Source organism: Somniosus microcephalus, chromosome 1 (assembly GCF_052327205.1).
Source record: "Somniosus microcephalus isolate GS21.2 chromosome 1, FLI_Smic_1.0, whole genome shotgun sequence".
NCBI lineage: Eukaryota > Metazoa > Chordata > Chondrichthyes > Squaliformes > Somniosidae > Somniosus > Somniosus microcephalus.
The window spans coordinates 417,840,916-417,866,746 of NC_140987.1; the positions used below are offsets into that span (position 1 = coordinate 417,840,916).

General features: G+C 45.4%; 1 protein-coding gene across 5 annotated transcripts in view; it reads right to left on the bottom strand.

Annotated features, from left to right (window-relative positions):
- Positions 1 to 25,831, bottom strand: part of gria3b (glutamate receptor, ionotropic, AMPA 3b) — a 549,936-nt gene that overhangs the window by 139,574 nt on the left and 384,531 nt on the right. For all 5 annotated transcript variants that reach the window (XM_085999489.1, XM_085999481.1, XM_085999457.1 and 2 more), the window contains exon 11: positions 23,011 to 23,381. In XM_085999489.1, coding sequence (XP_085855615.1) covers positions 23,011 to 23,381 — 371 coding nt within the window. The remainder of the gene's footprint in view (positions 1 to 23,010; positions 23,382 to 25,831) is intronic.

Consider the following 25,831-nt stretch of genomic DNA (forward strand, 5'->3'; position numbering starts at 1 on the left):
AGGTTGAAGAAGAGTCACGCCAATACCTCACGATCAACATGCATCGAGGTTTGTACCGGTACAATAGGCTGGTTTTTGTAGTGGCATCGGCTCCAGCAATTTGGCAGAGGGCCATGGAGCAGGTATTACAGGGAATTCCAGGCACACAATGTTACCTGGACGATATTCTGATTACAGGTGATGGTGATGAAGAACACCTCGCAAACTTGGAACTGGTGCTCAACAGACTGAAAGAGTATGGACTTAAAGTTAATCGGCAGAAATGTGAGTTCTTCCAGAAGCGGATCTCGTACTGTGGTCATGTCATTGACCGGGAGGGGCTTCATAAGTCTCCTGACAAGATAGAGGCAGTTGTAAAGGCTCCCGCTCCGGGTAATGTCTCTCAGTTGAGGTCGTTTCTAGGATTGATTAACTATTACGATAAATTTCTACCAAATCTATCCACGGTACTGCACCCGCTAAACGCTCTTTTACAGAAGGGGGTACCATGGGAATGGAGCGAAAACTGTAAGAAGGCATTTTGCAAAAGCAAAGAATTGATCACCTCAGAGGAAGTGTTGGCTCACTTCAACCCGACACTGCCTATTCGGTTGGCTTGTGATGCTTCTCCATATGGTATTGGGGCAGTACTCTCACACAAGTTGCCAAATGGCACGGAAAGGCCAGTCGCGTTTGCATCCAGATCATTGACCTCTGCTGAGCGCAACTATGCGCAGATCGATAGGGAGGCTCTCAGCCTTGTATGGGGAGTGAAGAAGTTTAATCATTACCTGCAGGGCCAAAAATTCACACTTCTGACAGACCATCAGCCGTTGGTATCCATTTTTAACCCTAAGAAGGGTGTTTCAGTGATGACAGCACAGCGTCTCCAGATATGGTCCCTTTTCCTAGGGGCACATCAATATCAAATAGAATTCAAAGGTACGAAGCAGCATGGCAATGCTGATGGGCTGTCGTGCCTGCCACTACCTGAGGAAGAAGAAACAACGAAAGTTGACTCTGTTGAGTTATTTCATTCGACCATCATCGAGTGTTTACCAGTCACCAATGCAAGTATTGAAAGAGAAACCAGGAACGACCCGACACTGTCCAGAGTCTACGAGGTGACAGTGAAAGGATGGCCAACACGTGGTGATCCTCTGTTACCGGCATTCTCGGCAAGGCGAGACCAGCTGTCCGTCTGCCATGGTACTTTGATGTACGGGACAAGAGTGATTATTCCTCCCAAGTTAAGGGAAAGAGTTCTAAAAGAACTGCATGAAGGTCATCTGGGGGGAGTTAAGATGAAAAGTCTTGCTAGGGCTTACATATGGTGGCCGGGTATTGACCAACAGATAGAGGAGTTGACGAAAAGCTGCGCTGGGTGCCAAAAAGTGCAAAATGCACCTCCGATCGCACCACTACACCCATGGGAATGGCCTTCAGCCCTATGGCAACGCGTACATATTGACTTTGCTGGTCCATTCATGGACTCCATGTTCCTAATTGCGGTGGACGCACATTCCAAATGGCCAGAAGTAATCAAGATGAATATCACTACTTTAGAAAAGACAATTGCGGTGTTAAGAACAATATTCGCAAGGAACGGATTGCCAGAACAGATCTGTTCGGACAACGGACCACAGTTCGTGTCGGAAGAATTCCAAAAATTCTTAAAGAAGAATGGGGTGAAACATTATACCTCTGCCCCATATCATCCGGCGACAAATGGGTTGGCCGAGAGATTTGTCCAAACATTCAAAAAGGCAATAAAGGCCATGAACGATGATCAGATTCCGCTACAGCACAAGGTGGACAATTTCCTAATGGCATATCGAAACGCCGCTCATGCAGTGACTAACCAAAGTCCTGCCATGATGTTTTATAACAGGAGGTTGCGGTCCAGGTTGGACTTGTTAAAACCAAATGTGCGGAGGGAAGTGGAAAACAAACAGTTCCGGCATATTAATTACAAGACCACTCGAAGTTTCGTCGTAGGACAACCAGTGTTGGCAAGGGGCTATGGAAACGAAAAATGGCAGTCCGGAACAATTCGGGCCAGACAAGGACCTCTAATGTACACAGTAGATATTGGTAACAATGTGATAAGGCGTCATGCGGATCAACTGGTAGAATCGAGAGCAAGGGTCGAACCCATGGTTGCGACAGAGACAACTGTGGAAGACGTTAATGAACCTGAAGCATCTACCTCGGCAGGGAACGTACCTGAGGATGATAACACCCAATGCATGGGAGACCAACTAGAGGAGTCACCTCAGCAACAGGAATCAGAGACCACTGAAAGGTGTTATCCAAACCGAATCAGAAGGCCTCCTGAGAGACTGAACCTTTGAACTGTTTATACCTGAAGTTATATATGTTATTATGTTATGTTAAATGGGGATATGACTGTTAAGCTAAAAAGGGAGGATTGTGGTGTATGTAACCTGTTCCACCTTAAGAGAACTTAAGCCTGTTCCACCTTAAGAGATGTACTACTTTCTCTGGCTGCTGTATACGTAATACCGGTGGTGACCACCGGTATATAAGCACTGTGTAGTAATATTGTATTTTAGTATAGTCCTGACCTCCAACCAGTAAAGACCTGTTGAACTTTAATCTTGTAGTCTGTGTTAGTAATTACAACTAGAACACACAGACTTAACAAGTACCTTACCCCCAATGTTTGAGTGAGCAGAAATCTGGCAAATGGAGTATAAGGTGGGAAATGTGAAATTGTCCATTTTGGCAGGAAGAATAAAAAAGCATATTATCTAAATGGTGAGAGATTGCAGAATTCTGAGATGCAGAGGGATCTGGGCGTCCTAGTTCATGAATCGCAAAAGGTTAGTATGCAGGTACAGCAAGTAATTAGGAAAGCTAAATGAATGTTATCGTTTATTGCGAGGGGAATTGAATACAAAAGTAGGCAGGTTATGCTTCAGTTATACAGGGCATTGGTGAGACCACATCTGGAGAACCGTGTACAGTATTGGTCTCCTTATTTAAGGAAGGATGTAAATGCATTGGAAGCAGTTCAGAGAAGGTTTACTAGACTAATACCTGGAATGGGCGGGTTGCCTTATGAGGAAAGGTTGGACAGGCTAGGCTTGTATCCACTGGAGTTTAGAAGAGTAAGAGGTGACTTGATTGAAACAAAGAAAATCCTGAGGGGTCTTGACAGGGTGGATGTGGAGAGGATGTTTCCTCTTGTGGGAGAATCTAGAACTAGAGGTCACTGTTTAAAAATAAGGGGTCGCCCATTTAAGACAGAGATGAGGAGAATTTTTTTCTCACAGAGGGTCATGAGTCTTTGGAACTCTCTTCCTCAGAGGGCAGCGGAAGCAGAGTCTTTGAATATTTTTAAGGCAGAGGTAGATAGATTCTTGATAAGCAAGGGGGTGAAAGGTTATCGGGGGTAGGCAGGAATGTGGAGTAATCAGATCAGCCATGATCTTATTGAATGGCGGAGCAGGCTCAAGTGGCCGAGTGGCCTACTCCTGCAACTAATTCGTATGTTCGTAGATAATGTGAGCCAAGGAGGTCTGGGAGAGTTTCAGCATGTTGATCTTACACAGGGGATCATGTGGAGGCACTTGGAGGGTACTTATCTTGCAATACAGTCAAAGCTGCCACGGTTATTTTGTCCCAGGGACTTGCTTTCAATTTGTTGGGGTATTTGGTGTGACAGAATGCTCCGCCTCATTTATGATGAAGTAGCCTTACGTGTTTTGCCTGCTCCAGGGAAGTACCCAAGTGGTCACAATGTTAGCGTGTGAGCTGGGAGCAGAGTGAACTTTTCACCGGTGTGGTTTCTTCAGTTGAGCAGCAGTCATACGAACTGTGGCAGCTGGTGGTGAAGCCCACGCTGCTGGAACATGATGATGGTGCAAGCCTGTTTTGTGTGGCGAGGAAGCAATGACAATTGATGCCAGCCATGGCAAACATAAAGTGCACGAGGTGTTGGTTGCCAAGGAAACACACATTTTAGGCAGCTTTCTCTGTACCCTGCTAGAATTGGAGAAAGCTCCTGGCAGTTCAAAATGTCATGAGGGTTCAGGCAGCAACCAGAAGAAGGCCGACAAGCTAATTGGCCTACGTATTTTCAGAATCCCGGCACATTCTTGCGTGGAGATCTTCTGGCTTTTTCCAATGGCAGCCAGATATCCCCAAGAGAGGCAGACAGGTCCACAACCACAGGCCTCTAAGGCTCCTCTTTTCACATCTGTTTTCCAACACAAGGGCCGGCTAGGAGGAAAGACTTCGCTGTAGACGTGGCCAGACATGATCACACTAATAGTCTGGACCACCCAAATTAGGTGTAAAGAGTTCGGAGCAGGCTTAGTGCACTTTGGGCATCCTGCATCTGTCCAACCAGAGGGGAGCCAGGAAAATCAGCACTTGCATCTTTTCATGGACACTTGTAGCTTGCCCCTGTTGTAACATTTTACTGGATTTCTGAAAACGCTGTCTGTGTCTCTCTGTATAAGGGGAGAAATGTTGAAAACTGTTCAGATGGATTGCTTAACAAGCATTAATGCAAGAAGTCACACAACACCAGGTTATAGTCCAACAGTTTTATTTGAAATCACAAGCTTTCGGAGCGCTGCTCCTTCGTCAGGTGAAGTGGAGAGATGCATATAGGCACAGCTTATATAGTCAGAGAATAATGCCAGGTGATTACAGGTAATCTTGCTAAATGGCAGTTAAAAAGATTACCTGTAATCATCTGGCATTATTCTCTGACTATATAAGCTGTGTCTTTATGCATCTCTCCACTTTACCTGACGAAGGAGCAGCGCTCCGAAAGCTTGTGATTTCAAATAAAGCTGTTGGACTATAACCTGGTGTTGTGTGACTTCTTACATTTGTCCACCCCAGTCCAACACCGGCATCTCCACACCTTAACAAGCATTGGCAGACGTAAAGTCCACCTAAGTGATAGGCATTAATAATATTGATCACCAGCTTTCAATTGCTTAAACTTCCATCCATGGCCTTTGCAGTGTCACATCAGGGCGCCAAATGAGCAAGACACTCATTGGCGGTACTTTTGTCTTTGGGTAATAGTGTAAAAAGGGCAATATTGATTCAGCCATCTGTTATAAATCTCTCCCTATTTTTATTTCCATTGAAGTCATCGATATCACCCAAAGTCAAAATGACTCCCTTGTGTCCTGACAGTGTGTGAGATGCTTATCTGGTCCCCAAGAAGGCACCCTGTTATGTATGAAAAATTTACCTAATTAACTACTCTTAGACTGCAATAAGGCCCGGATGTTCCGTACGCGGTCATACGTGCCCCGCAAGTTCTGGGTTTCCGCATGCGATGTGCATGCGTGATAACCTGGAACTTGCGATCTGTCAAGATTCAGCTCGACAGACCGCACAAATCCGCAGGTAATGAATATTCGCTGGTGCAGAGTTGGGCAACTATTGCCCAGTGAATGCCCACAAAACTCTTACGCCAGTAAAAGCAATATAAAAGTAATACAAAAAACTACTAAAGCTTTTTGGGGGAAAAATTCAGTATTGCCCCGTTTGGGGCGCCATTATCGGCCGTGCGCAAAGTTTAGTGGCTGGCGCTAATTAGCGCCTCCGACTGCAAACTTGGCTTTCATCGCTCTTGGAGGTGATTGGAGCACTAAATCAGGCGCTACACACCTGTCTTAAGGCGCAAAGGCTGAGGAGCGAGGCGCTAACTCAGCGCGCGGGCGCAGCGCAAGTGATGTCAGTTAGCGATGGAACACAGACACACTGGCGCCAGACAGTTCTTAAAGGGGAGGATCGAACTTGCTCTCCAGCCACACCCCGCTCATTGGAGCCTTGAATCTCGTCCTGGAGAGACCTGTGCCTAAATCTTCCAGCCAAGGACTATGGAGAGGGTGAGAGTTCGAGCTCAGCGCTTCAGCGAGCGGGCCTTGGAGGCTCTGGTTGGCGCAGTGGAGTGCAGAAGATCTATACTCTTCCCTGAGAGTGGCAGGAGGCCTTTGCTGCACGAGTACAGAAGAGTGTGGAGGGAGGTGGCACAGAGCGTCTCCTCCAGGAGCATGGTGCCCAGGACCCATATACAATGTAGAAAAATGTTCAACGACCTCACTCGGGTCAGCAGGGTGAGTGGCTTTTTTTCAATACCTCTCCATCCCTCCATCTGAACCTCACTCTATGGCCAGAGGGTCTTAAAACCCCAATGGCCAACACTCATCCAACACCTATGGCCCTCTCATGAAACACACATGCACATTCCACACTTTGCATACAGTAAGGGCTATTCAATTATGGGAGGCACATCAGGCAAGACCATGGCTGCATAGAGTAACGGCTATTCAATTATAGGAGGTACATCAGGCAAGACCATGGCTGTATATTTACTCAGACGCCGTTCTTTTTCTTGCAGGCCAAGCTATCTCATAATAGGAGACAGCAGCAATGGACGGGTGGAGGGCGGCCTCAGCTGCAACCCCTCAGCAATCTTGAGGCACGCGTCCACAGGATTGTGGCAAGCCAGGTGATCGGTCCTGTCGCCCCTGGAGAGGCCGACCCCGTTCTAGACAGCAATGGTAAGGTCATCACCTTTTTGTCCTCTCTCCTTCCACTTGTCCCTCACAACACCAGCCTTTGACACTTTCAATCCAACTTACTAAATTGCTGTACTCATTACTGCCCCCCTGTCCTCACGTTAAAGCCACTCTTGTACCTCCCTGCTTTCAGATGGTGATTCACCAACTGAGGAGACGGGCCCTTAAGCTGCCAGTGAGAGTGAAGCTGCAGGCGAGGAGGAAGATGAAGCCGGAGCATCAGCACCACCCTTTCCCGACGAAGCCCATGTCCACACTGGGAACACGTCTTCCCTGGAGAGGAGCAGGGGGGAAGGGTCTGATGAGGGTGAAGCTCCAGGACCCAGCGGGCTGCAGCAATGCGATGGGGGTAGGGAAGCTTGGGGGCCTTCTCGCCAGAGGGAGAGTAGGCCAGCGAGTCCTGCTGCACTGGACGCAGAGGAGGAGCGGCCCACCACTGAAATGAACACCCAGGCAGTGGATATGCACACTGAGCTCATGGGTGCAGTGGGAAGGGTGCCCGAATGCATGAATCACTGGCAAGGAGTGTGGAGCACTTCGCTGTAGCACAGGCAGATGCCACGCTAAAGCTTAGTGCTGCAATTCAGTCACTGGCTGCCATGACCCCATCTCGAACTGCTCTCATGCAGACTCAGATTGAGGCCACGCAAGCACTGACTGCTGCCATCGTCGCTGGTTCGGACACATTTCCTCGGGGCTCTCACCGTGCCGCAGCAGACCAGCAATCAGTGCTCCAGCAGATTGCTCCGGATGCTGATGTGCTGTCCCGTGGGAGTGCCAGTGTGTCGGTCGAGCAGGGAGTTGCTGTCCTCTCTCAAGATGACAGCATTCCTGCTGCCACCACTGTCACTTCCCCATTGCACTTGCCACTGCCTGTAGCCCAGACTGCTGCCGCCCATGCAGAGTTGGTGCAGTCTGCAGCCGGGCCCTCCAGGCCCAGAGCTGGTCGTGGCCGTCCTTCAAGGGCATCTGCAGTCTCAGGTTCTGACAATTCAGCAGCCTTCCACCAGCCTTGCTGCAGCCACTGGGCCCCCATTACGGAGGAGCAGTAGGGTGGGAAGGGGGGAAGTGCGCAAGGGAAGAAGATCACCCTCGAAGGGCAAAAAGTAGGAGGTGTGACAAAATGTTGGTCAATTTTTTATTAAAGGCCAAGGTTTGTGGTCAAACTTTTGTTTAGTGTTTTGGACATTATCTCCAGGTTGTGAGAACCAGTTATGTTAATGACTGTGTTTTTGTGTTTCTTTCTATTAGTTTATCATGAAGAAATGACACACACAGAGTTTGTAAAATAAGTAAGTTTTGGTATTCAAAATTTACATGTTTGGCCTTTGGAATCATTGCTGCCTTGGCCGGCTTAGGGGTTGTGGGTTGGTTTCATTCATGTTGTTCTCAATGGCAGAAACCATTTCCTCAGCAGTGGCCTCGAAGCGGCTTGCTATCAGCCGTTGACGGATGGCCTTTCCAGTTTCTACATTGTGGGCCTTCCTCCCGCCTTGGTGCTGCTGATGATCATCCTCCTCCTCTTCCTCCTCCTCCTCCGGTGGTGCCCCAAGGCCTGGTGGCATTGGCTGGGTCCTGAGGATTGCCAGGTTATGCAGCATGCAGCACACAACTATGAAGAGGGAGACTCGCTCAGGCGAGTACTGCAGGGCTCCTCCTGAGTGGTCCAGACAGCGGAACCTTTGCTTGAGCACGCCGATTTGAGTGCTCAATGATGTTCCTGGTGGCGAGATGGCTCTCGTTGTACTGCAGCTCAGCAGGGGTGTTGGGGGTACGGAGCGGTGTCATCAGCCAGGTGCACAGTGTTTAACCCTAGTCCCCGAGGAGCCAACCACTTGGGTGATGCGGTGCCTGAAAAAGTTCTACCACAGCAGTCTGGCACAGGATGAATGCATCGTGGCTGCTGCCAGGATAGCAAGCATTGACAGTATCAGCTGTCTGTGGTCACAGACCAACTGGACGTTTAAGGAGTGGAATCCCTTTCAGTTGTGGAAATCCTCTGCATTCTCATGCGGTGCACGCAATGCCACACGCGTGCAGTCAATGGCGCCCTGCACTATGGGGAAGCCCGCTATCCTCGCAAAGCCCAATGCACGTTCATGCTGTTTGGCCCGGGTCATCGGGAAAGAGATGTACTGTCGTCTCCTTTTATAGAGGGCATTTGTGACCTGACGGTGCAGCAATGGACCGCGAACTTGGAGATATTGGTGATGTCCCCAGTAGCTGCTTGAAAGGAGCCCGTGGCATAAAAGTTCAGAACCACTGTGATCTTCACTACCACCAACAGAGACGTCCTGGTCCTCAGTAGAGGCTGCAGATCTGGCTGCAGCAGGTGGCAGAGCTCAGTGACCATCTCCTTGCTGAAGCGCAGCCTTCGCAAACACTGCTCCTCAGACATATTAATGTAGGAGAATTGTTGATGAAATACCCTGGGAGGGTAAGGTCTCCTGTACAGAGGCCTGTTGGCCCTCCTCCATCTGGCCATGATTGCCACTCTCTCTCTGCGTCTCTGTGGCCTCCGAATCTGCAGGCGCAGGACGACGCCCCGAATCAGTGCAGCCCCCATAGTTTCTTGGCAATCAAAGTAATGAAGGTCAAAAACAAAAGTACCTGCAAAGTGATGCTCAGTAGCAAAAACTACTTCACACAGCGTTGACTCTATGCAGAAGTCTCTCCTTCTCTCTCTCAGAATCTCTCTCTCTGTCAGAACGAGTGGTGCAAAAATATCTACCACAGAAAAAGCCAGGAAGAGGCCCCCTTTAAATAGCGCCCCCCCAAGCCCCACAGCGACTGGGAAACATTCCAGTCTACTTGTTGTTGCTTGCCCCAGGTGGAAAGGAGGGGGGCGCCACTCAATATCCATTCCGGGGCACCACAAGGGCGTTGCATGCTCGAATGATGTCAAAATCTGTGGGCGCAGGCGATCGGGCGGTATTGTTTAGCGCCGCCGCAAAATGTCTGGTCAATTTTGCGAGCGGCGCAGACACCGCCGTGCCCGGGCGCTAGTTGCTTTGCACCCCATTAGCGCCCTCTTAAGGCTCTAATGGGAGGTGCAAGCCAACTGAATTTTTCCCCCTTTGATTTTATTTTTTTGGAAGAGACACTTGCCCGGAATTTCTGCCGGGGTTCCCCAGCTAAACATTGATGGAACCTCTGGAGAAACAGCATAAATGGTTAAAAACAGCCAATTTCAGTGTTTCTACTGATCTTCCACAGAAATGATGATGGAAGATTGGGAGAACACTGTGAAAATTCTCCTCCAGTGTGAGTTAAGTAAATTGTTGTAACATTGCTAAATCTGCTGTTTTTTAATCTAACTTCCTAATAAACTTGATTCATAGTTTTTATCTTATGTTGTGCCAATGGAGTATTTGCTGTCAGTGGGTGCGATCAGGCGATATCCAATACTATTTCCAGCAGGCCCTCACCAGTCAAATGGTACATTGTTCACCTTGTGACCTACTATCCCAGGTGACTTTGAGCATGTGGTCACATTTCAGTTTGTTGGAAGCAAGGCTTGCCTGTGGAAACACACTTTTATGTTGGGCAAGAATGTCAATATTTGTAGAGGATCCCACTCCTGCTGGAAACCCACTCCTGCTCCTCCTGACCCCCACAAAGGAAGCTTTTTGACTTACATGGAGAGTCTATTCGTCCTTCCCACCAGCTGTCAACCTGCTTTCGCCTGGGGTCCCCTTGATGTGATAGGACCCCAATTTGCACAAATCCGTAAGCCTCCCACCTGCTTTAGGCAGGCTCCTCATCTGCTGATGGCGGGGGAGTCCAGAACCAGGGGCCACAGTCTATGGATAAGGGGTAAGCCATTTAGGACAGAGATGAGGAGGAATTTCTTCACCCAGAGAGTGGTGAACCTGTGGAATTCTCTACCACAGAAGGCAGTAGAGGCCAATTCATTAAATATATTCAAGAAGGAGTTAGATATATTTCTTAAGGCTAAAGGGATCAAGGGATATGGAGAGAAAGCAGGGACAGGGTACTGAATTTGGATGATCAACCATGATCTCATTAAATGGCGGAGCAGGCTCAAGGGGCCGAATGGTCTACTCCTGCTCCTATCTTCTATGTTTCTATGCCTGCAGAACCCTGCAGGTTAAAAACAAAAATGGTGGGACAGGGTCGATGTCTGAGCGGGTATGTATCCTGCTCGATTTTACCTGCTCACCCGCCCACTGCTGGGCAGGTAGTATTAAAATCGACCCCAGTGACTCTGCGCCCTGTTGTTACACTCCTGCAAATGTTGCTTTAAAATGAATGTAAGGAGGTACAGAAGAGTGATGTGTTGACTCAGCGCCTAGTTTTCTCTACCTTCTGCATGGGGATGTGCCTTGCCTCTGCACGGTGCCTCCTCCTGACTAGGAGCTTTCCATATAAGGGATTGCTAAGCAGACTTCATGCTTTACTATTCCACGCATCACAAATCCATGCACTTGGAGAACATTTTAAAATCTAGTTTTCAGCTGTTTTGATCACTGGTTTCTTTCTTAGGAACATGGGAACAGGAGTCGGCCATTTAGCCCCTCGAGCCTGTTCCGCCATTCAATGAGATCATGGCTGATCTGTGACCTAACTCCATATACCTGCCTTTGCCCCATATCCCTTAATACCTTTGGTTAACTAAACCCTATCAATTTCAGATTTAAAATTAACAATTGACCTAGCATCAATTGCCATTTGCAGAAGAGAATTCCAACCTTCTACCACCCTTTGTATGGCTCTAATCTTTAGACTATGCTCCCTAGTCCTAGACTCCCCAACCAGCGGAAATATTTTCTCTCCATCTACCCTATCAGTTTCCCTTAATATCTTGAAAACTTCAATCAGATCACCCCCTAACCATCTAAATTCCAGGGAATACAACTCCAATTTGTGTAATCTTGTAATTTAACCCTTGAAGTCCGTGTATCATTCTGGTAAACCTATGCTGCACTCCCTTCAAAGCCAATATATTCTTCCGAAGGTGTGGTGCTCAGAACTGCTCACATTACTCCAGGTGTGATCTAACCAGGGTTTATACTGCCCTCACATTTTCTCCTTCCACACCCAGACTTCCTTCAGTCAGCAGCCTAACCAATGGACATCTGCAAGAACACTGTTCAATGTCAAATAATTAAAAGGTGCTTTCAACCACTACAAGAAGCAACTCCACCCCACCTCCATCTGGACTTATTTTTTTCTCCAGTGCCTAGACAACTGTACTGAGATTGGCAAATACATTGTCTTGAAGACACTGTAATGTTATAACTATTATTCTCTTTTAAAATAAATTTTTCTTAATGTGGGAGAGGGGATAATGCATCAGACTAACATTTTAAACACTTAATTAGTCATTTCTTTGCCAAGGTTTAATTCTTTCACTTATTATGCCAATAAGGATGATTTGAGACATCGGAAATGAACACAAATCAGTCTGAATGTGAATAATAATAGATTTGGTTAAACATTGTTACAATATTCTAGAGCTCTTTGCAATCTGAAGAGCTGATGGTTACTTTGTGGGCACATATTTTCATCAGCCCAGCTTTGATGGACTAAATCCAATAATCTAGGCTGCGATTTCCGCTACCTGGGTGGGTTCGTGGCGGGCGAGCTCGGTGGTGGGCTGCAAGCCCGTTGCTGCCTTCATCCCGCTGGAAGAAAAGATTTTTCAGTAATGGGGCTTGTTAAGCCCGCCCTGCGTGTTACCAAGCCCAATTAAAAGGTGCGGGTCTGGTGACGTCAGTGCTGACGCGTTTGGTGCCGGTATATTTAAAGAGGCCATGGCCCCATTTGATCTTATTTCTGATTTTGACAGTTTAGACTACTGACAGTGCTTGTCTGTGTGCAAGATGACTTCACAGAGGCAGAGGGCTGCTCCTCGCTTCTGTGATGACTCCCTCCATGTGCTTGTTCTCTTCCCTGCCAGTGGGCGGAAGAGACCACCCAGGAGATCAAGGCAGCCTGGCTGCAGATAGCAGAGGAGGTGATGAGCAGGTCTGTGGTGATGTGGACCTGGGTGCAGTGCCGCAAGCGCTTCAATGATCTTCTAAGATCAGGAAAAGCGAGTATGCTGCGGTGCCTCTCATCACATCCTCATCACTCTGCCTTCCTAGCCCTACTCCTGCACATCCTTACTCACACCAACATCCCATGCACCTTCACCCATCCCTCTCTCTCTATCTTCTTTGTCACATCCCCATCTTACTAAGCACCCCTTACACTCACCCTCATCCTAATGCAATCATACCAACTAACAACACACAAGGAGGTAACTTGGTATTACCACCCCACTCCATCATAGTCTCCCACTAAAGATCTAACCCATCCATTCCATCAGTCTCACTCAGCTTTCTCTTCTTTTCCTCTTTGCAGGAAAGGAGAGCCCACAATAAGAGGGAGAGGGAGAGAACGAGAGGAGGCACTCAGTCGATGGCTATACTTACCAGTGCAGAGGAGGCTGTCCTGGACATTAGTGGAGCGGTGGACCAGCCAGAAGTGGGGGATGGAGAGAGGGGCTCATCAGAACAACCTGGTGACAGAATCAGTTTCCATACAGCTACATGGTATTCATCAGTCACTCATCATGTGCATAATGGTATCTGTGCAATCTACATATGACATATCTAACTGATCTCTTTACTCTCCCACAGGCCCATCAAGAGCCCCCCCCCACACTGTCCAGGAGGAAGAGCAAGAGGACTCCTCAGAGGAGGGTCCAGCCTCTGAGGGCGCAGCATCACCTCAGACAAGGCAAGCCAGCACCAGCGCAGATACTCACACCTCGGTGGGGCCGTCGTGAGATAGAGTAGCGTTGTCACCTGGTGTCTCACACAGCACACGTGAGCAAGATGGTGGAGACAGGGTCAGATGGTGGAGACAGGGTCAGCAGTGGAGAGACCTCGTTAGAGGGCGCAGGACGCTCCTAGCTCTGCTCAGCTGCATGCAGATGCTGAGCCTTGGGGGCCATCCAGGAAGAGGGCAATCCTGGAGCTGCAGGAACAAGTGCAGGAGGCTCTGACTTCTCCAGCATGAGCACCACCGTGGCGCATGCACCCGCGACTGTAGGTTCCTCCATGGATAGGTTGGCCACCTACATGGAGGACCTAATGTGTCAGTCGCATGAGCACATGGTTTCTATTCAAAATAGATGGGCATCTATGGAGGAGAGATGAGCATCTACAGAGGATAGAAACCAGCGGCTCATAGACATCCTTTCTAGGAGGGATGTCAGTATAGACGTGGGTCCACATGGCCCCACTGATGTGCAGCAAGGTGCTCTCCAGCTACTTGCTAGCAGAGAAGTGCGGGTGGCCCATGAGAGGGATGATGGTGGGAGGGGACATGGAAGTGGAGGCTCCTCTCAAAGTGCTCACACTTCTCCCCCTTTGCTAACTCCTTGGTCAGAGCCCCAGATGCCTCCCTGGACAGCGATGGCCGAGTCTGCCCCTGCACAGTTGCAGGAGAAGCAGACTTTGGCGGGGCTCTCACAGGCTCCAAAATCCAGAGGATGACCACCAAAGGTGTCCTTGTGCACCAGTCGCTGAACGTAAGCATGCAAGTGCAGCAGGCAGTTAAGAAGGCAAATGGTATGTTGGCCTTCGTAGCGAGAGGGTTTGTGTACAGGAACAAGGATGTCTTGCTGCGGTTGTACAGGGCCTTGGTGAGGCCACATCTTGAGTATTGTGTGCAGTTTTGGTCACCTTATCTGAGGAAGGATGTTCTTGCCATGGAAGGAGTTCAGCGAAGATTCACCAGGCTGATACCTGGGATGGCAGGAATGACGTATGAGGAGAGATTGGGTCGATTGGGCTTGTACTCGCTGGAGTTTAGAAGAATGAGAGGGGATCTCATTGAAACTTATAAAATTCTGACAGGACTGGACAGACTAGATGCAGTGTAGGAGTTGCAAAATTGAACATTGTCCTATAAGGATCTATTGGCAGAAAAGGCTTTAATTTTAAAGGCTGTTTTAAAAGAAGCCCAGAAAAATGGGCACACAAAATGGCCGCCAGACCCCGTGGCCAGCTTTTTGGGACATTTTAAAATGGTTCCTGCAGTCCACAGACAGCTTTTGTGGATTCAGCCCACAGTAAGTTCTGGAATGCAATTTCAGAGAATGCGAAACCAGACAGAACCCCATACATATGGATTGGATGCAGATCCAATCAGATCGGCCTGTAGATAAAGGCCATCAAAATGTTTACCCAGACAAATGGAAACAGCTTCAAATTCAAAGGGGAACATCAAGACCCATTAAAGACAATACAAGGTCATTCCAGACCAGAGATGGCAGTTACCGGCCATCCCAAAAGTACTTTAAACACAATGACTACCCCTCTGTGTTACAAGCCCGCCAAAAATTAAACAAAGACTAACCTTGATATGGCGGGAGATAAGGGCCTCGATGAGAAGTATAATTGGAGACCCGGGGTAGCTATCGAGAGAGGATCAAGTTCAGAGAATCAGAAGACGATCGAGTTGGAGGTTTGAGTTGAGACGATCGAGTTGAGGATCGGGTTCAGACGATCGAGGATCGAGGTTCGAGTTCGGAGAGAGAGAAGATCGAGTTAGCGCCCAGACCCGGGGTAGCTATCGGGAGATCATCGACAAACCCCGGGCCATTTGGCGAGACGAAAAGACGGCGACCCTCCAAGAAGAAACCTATATGAAAATGGTCAAACAGTTGGTCTCTCTCCACGCCGACGTCCAGGCCTGCTAACATCCAGCCTGTCCGAGTCCATTACCTTGAGGGAGGAAAGAGTGTGTCGCAGCCCGCTGCGTTCCGCTGACCACGTGGAGACAGGATGCCTGAGAGGAACAAAACGCAGACTTCAAAACCTCTGTTTTCTAACTGGGACTGGTGAGCATGTTTCTGGCCCCTCATAATCTAATCTAGCTAGGTTTAGCGGGTGGGCATTTTAGGGGATAATTAACAATGAGTTGTTGTCCCTCGATGTTCCGTGTGTTTCCCTATTTTCTGGTGAACCTTGTAAAGTATAATATGCCTGTGGATATATTGGTTAGTACTGTATTATGATTTGTTTTTCCCTCCCATGTACCTTATTTTGGCTTACAATCAATTTTTTTCTTTATGCAATAAAATTTCACTTCGTTTCATTAAACTTGGTCTACAGAGTATTCTCTGCATTGTAGTTCCTGCCTCAAAGTCCAGTGTACAGAACCTAAGGGGTGAGTGGGTCGAACCACTCGGTAAATTACTGTGCAAAAGAGAGAGAGGTCTCACCAGAGAGAGAGAGACCTAGCAAGCAAACCCCTTACTGCAGGAAGGATGTTCCTGATGGTCGGGGAGTCCAGAACCAGGGGTCACAGTCTAAGGATAAGGGGTATGCCATTTAGGACAGAAATGAGGAGGAATTTCTTCACCCAGAGAGTGGTGAACCTGTGGAATTCTCTACCGCAGAAGGCAGTAGAGGCCAATTCATTAAATATATTCAAGAAGGAGTTGGATATATTTCTTAAGGCTAAAGGGATCAAGGGGTATGGAGAGAAAGCAGGGACCGGGTACTGAATTTGGATGATCAGCCATGATCGCATTGAATGGCGGAGCAGGCTCGAGGGGCCGAATGGCCTACTCCTGCTCCTATCTTCTATGTTTCTATGTTTCTATGTTAAGCAGGTGCAGCAGGGAAGTGAGGAGGCTGCCTCTACCTCTGCTGAAGCCACAGGGGGTAGCACATGGAAAAGAACGATGCCACACAAATAGAGTCACAAGGGTCGTTATTTGGGTGTTTTCTTAAATGTTATTGTCAAGTTTACGTTCAATTCATTCCTTGTATTAAATCATTTATTTTGAAAACTTTGCGGTCCTTGACAAGTGTGTGTGCACAATTGGAAGTGGCAGAATGAACGGTCAGGGCTAGTTTTAGCTCCAGTGATGGTGGTGACATTGAAAAGAATGGACTGGTCAGTGTAGGGATGGTTTATGGTGTTGCTGTGGGGTGATGCCAACCTGGCATCGCATGTGCCAACCACATGGCTGTGCTGCGTAAAGTTAACTAAATCTGGCTATGATGAGGCCATCCCTGGGCTCATGGGCAGCAATATGGTCGTGTACTGGTGGCATATCGACCGTTGACTCCTCCAGGTCTTCCTCATCCTCATCTTCCACCTCATGCTGCTCTCCCTCTTCCCCCTCTTCCTCTGAAGAGGCTATGCGCCTTGTTCCTCATGCAGCGTTAATCCTCGCTGCTGCGCTATGTTGTGCAGGCTGCAGCAGACCACGACGATTCTGGATACCCTAGCTGGTGTGTACTGAAGGGCTCCTCCAGGTCTGTCCAGGCATCTGAAGTACATTTTGAGCAACCCTATTGTCTGCTCTATGACACTTCTGGTGGAGATGTGGCTTTGATTGTAATATTCCTCAGCCTCATTTGTAGGCCTCCTCAAAGGTGTCATGAGCCATGTCTTCAGTGGATAGCCCTTGCCTCCAAGTAGCCAGCCGGAAAGACTGTTTGGAGGTGCGAAGAGCTAAGGGACGGTGGACTGGCGCAGGACATAAGAGTCATGGCAGCCACCAGGGAACTTGGCGCATACATGCATGATGATTTTCCTATGGTTACAGACAAGCTGCACATTGAGGGAGTGGAAGTCCTTGCGGTTGACAAAGGCTGCTGGGTTATGATGGGGTGCCCTGATGGCCACGCGTGCAGTCGACGACACCCTGCACCAGTGGGAAGCCAGCCAGATTGACAAGCCGAGCGTACGCTCAGTAACACTTGCTTCATCAGTGGAAAAGTTGATATAATTGGTGAACTTGTCAAAGAGGGCATCGGTGATCTGTGTGATGCATCTGTGGGCTGCTGACTGCCAGATGCCGCAAATGTCTGCTGCAAATCACTGGAAGGAGCCTGAGGTGAAGAAGTTGAGGGCAAGGGTGACTTTGACAGCTACTGGTAAGGGGTGTCCACCCGTTCCTCTGGGCTGCAGGTCTTGCTCCAGCAATCTGCAAATATCTGCAATGACCTGGCGCGATAGCCTGAGCCTCCTTTGGCACTGCTGCTCAGTCATGTTGAGGAAGCTCATCCTCTGCCTGCATACCCTGTGTTGGCGGTATTGCCTCCGGCACAGTCCAGCCCTGCGCTGATGCCCTCTGCCCTGGGCAGCATCAGGTGGTTGAGGAGAAGGTTGGTGGTCTTGTTGTTGGTGCTGCTGGTGTGCCTGGTTCTGCTGGTGTTGCAGCTGATTGTGGTCAGATTTTGAGGACCAAGGTGAAACAGTATAAACCGTATCCATTCTGATGTAATAGATGGCAGGTGAACTTGAGATGACAGAAGCAATCTGTCAATGGTGAGGGAGGTTGTTCCAATGAGGTGACACTGGATACAGAGTTTTCTCCAAACACTTGCAACCTGCATAAAGCTCAATCTGTGTTCCAAATGTAGTAAGCAACAGCTTCTGAGCTTGGAAAGTGAACAGCTGTGAAATAGGAGCATTTATAGCACAATTACAGCTGTCAAGTAATGAGATGATTCCATGGCCATTCATCTCCCAACCTGCTTACCTGACGTGATCCCCGAGCAGCATGGACCCTGTGGGTGACCTGGTAAGCTCTGAAGGTGAGCTTAAAATAGTTCTTAATGGTCTGTTAACAAGGTCATAATGATCTGAATTGCCTCCTCCGCCGCTGTGTGTTGGGTCTGCTCAGCGATGACAGACCCGACATTTGGGAAAGGCAAGTTGATAGCGGGGTCCCAACCCACTGTCAAAAAAAAATCCGATCCGCCACCAAATGCACCCGCTGACCCCCTGAAAAATTCCCCCCCTCGTGTTAGTATAACATGCCCTGATGTCTATTGGCACAACAGGGTGGGTAAGGTGATGAGTCAAGTTCCACTATACCATCAATAGCAAAGCCAACAGTAATGTTCAGGCAAACAAATGCAAAGCACTGATGGCATTACACAAAACATTTCATTGATTTTGTGACTGACTGACTGACACAATGTATATTAATGTGGTACAATATGGGGCTTTCACTGGTCCATAAGAATAATTGTGTTTTTAATTATCCTGTTACATCCTGTGTAGCTGTTGCTTCATGCATTCTACTGAGCTGCTGCCATACTTGAGATAATACACATTTGATTTGCTGGTGGGAGGGAGAGATACCATCATTCATACAAGCCTAAGACCATTGCCAATATTTGTACCAGTCAGTCATTAAAAGCATTCTTAAAATAAGACCAGGTCAAATTAATTTCTGCTTTTCTGAGAGGAAGGCACATAAAGTGAGTCAATTAATAGAGTTCTTCCTTTTCTACAAACATTGCTGACCCTGTCTCTCCTTCATTGTTCAGAATAGTCATGCTCCGAAAGGCAACATAAGTTCTTACAAAGGGATATCTTGTTGCATGTGTAGTTGCAAAAATAGCAAAATTGATGGGAATTGATGTCAAAAAACAATGCTATTTAAATACTAAGTGCTAAATAGAAATTGATCTTATTATAATGCAGATTATACCAAGGTCTGGTGAATATAATTGGAGCACATTCATCAAAAATGGTGACAAAACGATTTTCCATAAAATGTTAGGAACTTGGAACTAGGGAATGATATTGGCTCGTCTAAGATGATCAGCTTGCCTTTGACATTTGTGATATAATACAAATAAGGTTCAAATGGTTAATGTATAACAATATTAAATAACTCCTAAATAAGAAAACAAGCTATAACATAACTCAGATATACAAGAATCTCTTAAGACACTGCTATTCTGCAACAGTATATTGAAACTAAGCCTATATATAAATCTTGCAGTTGTTTTGTAAAGTAATTCAGAAAAACACTGCCGTATTTTTGAGCAATCCACTAAACCACGTGCTTCAAACTAACAATCTAGGGATCTAAAATAAGCTTGATAGCATTAGATTTTAAAAAGAGGTATAAAGGATGGAATGAAAAGAAGACAAAAATTCTAATCAGAGATATATGCTGTTTTTGGAGGGATTTTTATATACGACGGGAAGGAAGATATAACATTGCTCGACACGAAAGCTGGAATTTAAAATCAATGTCTGAATTGTTATATCTTATCTTTTTTACTTAAATAAATGTTTTCAAAAGATGATAATACTCACATTGCAAATATATGCAGCACCTTTCGTTTGACATGTCCCAAACAAATTACTCTGGAGTCTTCAAACTCAATTTTTTGAGTTACAACAAAGACTGTTTGAGAAGGCTGGTTCATTAAAAAAAATGCACGTTGGATAGTTTTGGATTGAATCTGAGTGGGTTTCAATTAAAGCCTTTGCACTCAGAAGCCAAGAACGTGTATACAGTCTCTTTAAAATAGAAAAGTCCACAGCTGATCAACTCAAATGAGTGAGTTCTAAAGATATTGTTGGCACATGTAATGGTTTGGGATATCAGCTGTATCAAGAAAACATTAGATTTTTCAAAACCCCAAAGCCCCACCCAGAATATTATACCCTGTAACAGCTTAACCTCTTTGGAACAAGCATAACAATATGAGGTATCTCAATGAGGGGAGGGGTTTATATTTTCAATTGAACAGTCAGAAGCAAAATTTGAGCTGTCTAATTGGATATTTTGAATCAAAAGAAGGCATTCCACTGTCAGGTTAAGTTGTTGGGAGGGCTGGAGATTTTCTGTTAGTAAAATGTAAAACATATGCAAATACAGTAGGACCAGAGAGGGAAGATAAATCCTAACAGAGAGAAAAGAGATGAAAATAATTAAATTGCAGTATTCCTTTTTGTAGGCCCACACAGATCCATTTCAAGTCAACCACAAGTACGGAACATGTTATGAAATTTAAACTGTTTGTTAATAAAAATAAAACATGGAAACAGAAATGTTTAGCGGCCATCTTCAGACATAACTATCTTTTAACAACCATTCCTTGGATGTTGTTGCATGTCTGCCTATATGTGATGAATGACTTATTGAAACATTTTTTGGGAAACTTTTAGAACTTATCAAAATGAGAGATGGTAGTGTTGGGAAATATATCCTCTTTGCAGTCAATACCAGGATCAAGAATGAAAGGGTAATACTAAAGGTTACATACAGTTTAGAGTCCCCTCTAGTGTCTCAACAATATGTCTTAACTGCCAGTCTGAGAAGACTTTCACCACTGCATGACCATGCCACTTTTCTTTATCTCAAAAGCTTTCTTAATGAGCTATCTGAGTGAGAATACCAAATACAGTGGTAACCAATGCTAAACTAAGGGTAGTTTTTATAATCTTTGGAATTGTATTAAGAAATAGATGAAAACAGGAATAGCTCATTTCACTCTGAATCCTAACAATCTTAACATTTCCTTGTACCTTATAGCTGGACAGTCCCATCCACTTCCAATATTTTGATGGTTCTCAATCTGGCACAGTATTGCATTTTTTTGCAATGTAACAAATGGTTAGAAAGCATGAAGTGCCCAGTTTGGTACACGTCAGAAGTGTCCATTCCCCCTTTGTGAAACACACTGAAAGTTGCTTTGAGCATGGGAAGATTATTGCTCCTGTTGTGAAAGTATCCCAAGGGTGAAAACATTGGCTGTAACAGATAAAAAAATATGACTTCCTCCAGCCTGAATGACTTCCGCCTGCCTCAAACCTTTAGCTGATCTCTGGATCCCCACAAATAAAATATTTATTTTGGTACTCTGTATTGGATCATGGTTCCTGCTTATATGATAAAAATTGTTCTATTGAAAACTGTAAAAAAAAATATACCAATACATGTGTGCACATGCAGCATGCTTTTGTCTTGCACTTTTTTTAATAGATCCTATTTATTCATATAAATAGGAACAATGTCTCAATATAATAAAAACTCTTCAACTATGGTCAAGTGACAAGGCAAAAGACTTGAGGTACATAGGCAGGAAGTGAGTAGCTGGGCTGATGGCAGCCATATTGATGCTTGTTAACTGCCTTAAATTCATTTTCAACTTTGCAACTGGACATGGTCGAATCAATGCTTAGAGTTTCAGCAGATTACCTCTACGATAAATTTCAAGAGAAATTTATCATCATAGTATTGCAAACTGTTTGTGGTCTGTGAAAGGAAATGGTCTGTTGAGTCAAACTGACCTTTCATATTTCACATTTTATTATATTTTTAAACCTATTAAGAATATTCAGCTCTGTTTGGTGCAATAAATGAGATACTAGGGGTAGCAATTACAAATACGCCACTTTGAGGCAATTTTAAGTATTTGTGGATGACTCTGAATGCTTGCATTTTTCCTCGAATGCTTGCATTTTTCATCAAATGCAATATGAAAGATAAAAAAAAATCTATAAGCCAGTCATATAAACACACCCTAATTTTCTTATCTGTGCAAGTGGCTAAACTCTTTTTACCAGGATCTCAAAACTGCAGAACTCCTTACTTCCCCCTCAGTCTTCCCTTTCATGTGGCATCTAGTCATTCAAAACACAAGATTGGTACCAGCTAACCACTACATTCTGTTTGATCACTTTTTCTTCTTCGTAATGGACCTTGGTCCTTCAACTGGCTTTCTCAATAGAGAAATGTGTCAGTTGCTCACCACAAAACCAACAATGTTCCCTTACTCCCTTTGTCTTTTTTATTACATCATTATTCTTAATGGTATTTTTCACTTAAATTTGTTTAATTGACTTATTCATTTCAGCTGCAAATGTCCTCATTGTTATTCATTTGGTTATATTTTGTTTAATGAGAATGCTACTTAATTATCTAATACAAGTGATGGGTGAATCAAGGAGAAGTGATTTGGCCATTGATGATTTATTGGTAGGTGAAGAAAACAAGAAATTCTTAAATCTCTCCATTATTTCCAAATAAATACAGGATCTTATCTCCAATTATAATTATAATTTAGAAAAGAGTGGTTTTCTTAAAACTCTGCCCATGCAGGTCTACAATATGAGATACTGCAACCTGTAAATGTAATGAACAAGATGGGACAGCTAGTTGAAAGATGGAAGCAAGCTAGAAAGAATGGTTTAATTAATGTAAACTCAAAAGAAACCAAGACCGGCTTGGAGGTGCTCCTTAATGGTGCTGCTGCATCTGTTTTTCAAGTTTTCCATTCAAAATGGAGGCGCTTACAAAATGTAGCGTGATTCTGTTATATACACCGAACTGTTGACCGTAAAATGCGATATGCAGCAAAAACACGGTAGCCCTCCAAGGGTGCTGGAGACAGACAGACCTTATGCATTTTACGGTCTCGGCATGGTGTATATAAGTTATTCAGATAGCTGTGTGAATGACACTGAGAATAAGCCACTTACGCATTTCAGCAGTGTGGCAGAGTGATGATTGGATGGGTGGATCTTACCGTGCTGATATGGATATTAAAATAAAATTTGTTGGGGAACGAGATTGAAAATAAAGGTGGAAGAAAAGTAACGTATATGCACCATGGCATCAGTTTTTGACCATAAAATGCACAAAGGTAATGTGATAATGACAAACCTTGGTGAAATATCGCATCCTTGCTGCATAAAGGCACCCAGAGAAAACCAGAGACTATTAAATATCCCAAACTCATTAGGTGGCTCAGTATTTTGGGGGTCACGTCCTTCTTCATTTTCTTCCATATGCCATTCATAAGGACTGAATCTGCTGACCAGGAAAAGTACTACGCTGACTCCAATGTAGGCGAAGACTATGCACATCCAAATCTCATAAGCCAGTGGGTCCAGAAAAGAGAACACTCCTGGTTTGGACTTTTGGGGCTTCTTTATCATTATGGAAATACCAAGACTCATGAAAGGTTTGGAAAAGTCGATAACTTCTTCTCGGACCAAAGTTATAGTGAGTGGCGCAACAGCAATTTCAGCTCTCTGGAAATGGGGAGAATGCTAATTAGTATAAAATAATCATAAAGACATTGCATTAACTTTATAGAAATAAATAGTAACATTACTATTCCGTTAGCTCATGGACCATACTTAGTATTGCAATGGATTATGGGATTGAACTTCCTCCATATTATGACAAGTAGATAGCCATGATGCATTGCAACCATGAGAACACATAAAAATATGCCTCAGATTTATTCTAAATGTAAAATTGTGACTTGCTTTACAAATGTCTTACTTTAAATTAGTTCAACTCATTATAATTACAAAAAAGTTTCCAATCTAAAACAATGACCTACAATGGTTAAAAAAAGTTAAAAGTGACAATCCAATGGTTATATCAATAGAGTGTTGAGTTTCTTCTTGAGCATTCCTTAGAAAGTAAGCATGACCTATCTGAGTTGAGTTATCTGATGGAAGGAAAATAGACTAGGAACTCAGAGGTAATTTTATATAGTTACATAAGGTAATAAACAGTATATCTGAAACACAAATCGTAACAGTAAGGCAAGGAGGTACAGAGTCATAATAACGAAAGCTAAATTTAGGATTGTCATCTTTGTCATGCAAAAAGTGATCAACACACAACATGGATTTCTGGGTAGGGTAGTGAGCAATAAAACTGGAATCATTTAATAGACAGTGGAGTACTGTGATGGAAAGACAGTAGGGTCTTCCTGGATATTGAGCTATGATGGACTGACTGTCTTTCCTCAGATGTATATGTCTTGTGGTGAGGTATTTCCTATATCACTCAAGTGCACCTCTTGATGTACTGACCAAGGAATGGCACTGCCAACATCTGGAGGAGATGCTGTATTTTGAAAAGTCTCACATTCTTGTCCAAGGAGGATAGGGAGGAAAGGAATATTTACTGGGGGGAAACTAAAATAGTAATGGAAAAATAAACAGAATGCTATTAGAAAGAAACATATGAGGGCGGATTCTGTGATCCTGAGAAGAATGGGCCTGGGATTGCTATGTGCACAGGAATGATTGGTCAAGAGGAATGGGGAACTGACCGTACTAGATTCAGCAAGATCAGCTAATTTAAATAATCATCATTATGTGCTTCCTTCACGTTTTCCATGGAATGCTACATCTGCAAGTGGGTGAAAATCAGGAGAGCAGTTGCTCATAAAGAGCTACTGTTCGTTGGAAATATTGCTTTTTGCTGTGGCTCACGGGTGCTGCAAAAATGGTATCTTGCCAAGGGTTGAGGGCAGAACTTCCCGCTTTGAGGAAGAGACTTTGGGATCTTCTGTTGGAACAGATGAGACAGAGGAGGGTAGCCATATCTGGGGCATTTGGAAACCTTCCTCTTACCAAATGTGCAGCATGCATTGTTGCAATGGACTGATAAGGGAAGAATTTGATCCCCGTTGTGCATGTTTTTTGAATGAAAAATGACCGTTGGGGGACCAATTTCTGGGCACAATTTTGCACGCCTGATCCCCTCCGGAACAGAAACTTACAAGTGTCTGGGAGCTAACCTAAAACAGGCATTAGGCCCTTTGAATATGCCAATCAAGGCTTAGCGCCTATTTTAGGACCCCTCTGCCAAACTTGGCATAAATTGGTCTGAGCTCTGCTCAGTTTCTCTGGGCCTACAGCAGCCACCAACAAAAAAGTTAAATGTTTTTCTCGTGTGTTAATGTGGATTCAGAAGGAGCAGGAGTACTTCTCCTGGCTCCACAGCAATACTGTGGCCTGCTGCTGGACCATGTTTGCCACCCTTCCTGTTCGGCTCCCCACTTCAGCATTGGAGCCAGCCAATTTTGCCAGGTCCCCAGCTGGCAAGCTGCATTGGGGCACTTGTTTGGTGCCCGCAGCTCACTGGTTTTATGTAGATGAGGCCTAAGCCCCAACTTGGAGCGAGCCTCGGGCCAACGTCTTCGGGCATGGTTCTAGGCGTGCCACCCACTTCAGTTCGGTTTCCTGCATGGAAAAATATTCTTGGCCATTGTGTCGATGCTGTCTCTCACATCTATAGATTGTGGATGCAGATAAGGAAGAAATTCTCTTGTGCGGAAAAGAGTGCCAAGGTAAGGCTGCCTTACAGATTTACAACTCAAATTAAATCTATGCCTGCAACAGCAGTGGAGTATGGAAAGCACTGACATAACCTCACTTCCTGCACACCAAAACTTCCACATCTGTAATAATTTGAATCACATGACTGGCACTGAGAAAGACTTCTAATGCCACACTTAATTGTTGCATCCTGTGCCACCAAATCACAATTCCACCTCCAACTACTTGCATGATGTGTAGTCATCCATGGTGGAATTTAAACCGAGCACTGAGTGCTATTCATGTTAGATCAAAATGCTGAAAGTGCATGGTTTGTCTGCTTTTAAAGTCGGCGGCTTCCCACAACCATAGAGACAGAAACCACATCATGGTGGCCCTGCTAACCTGGAAATTATAAG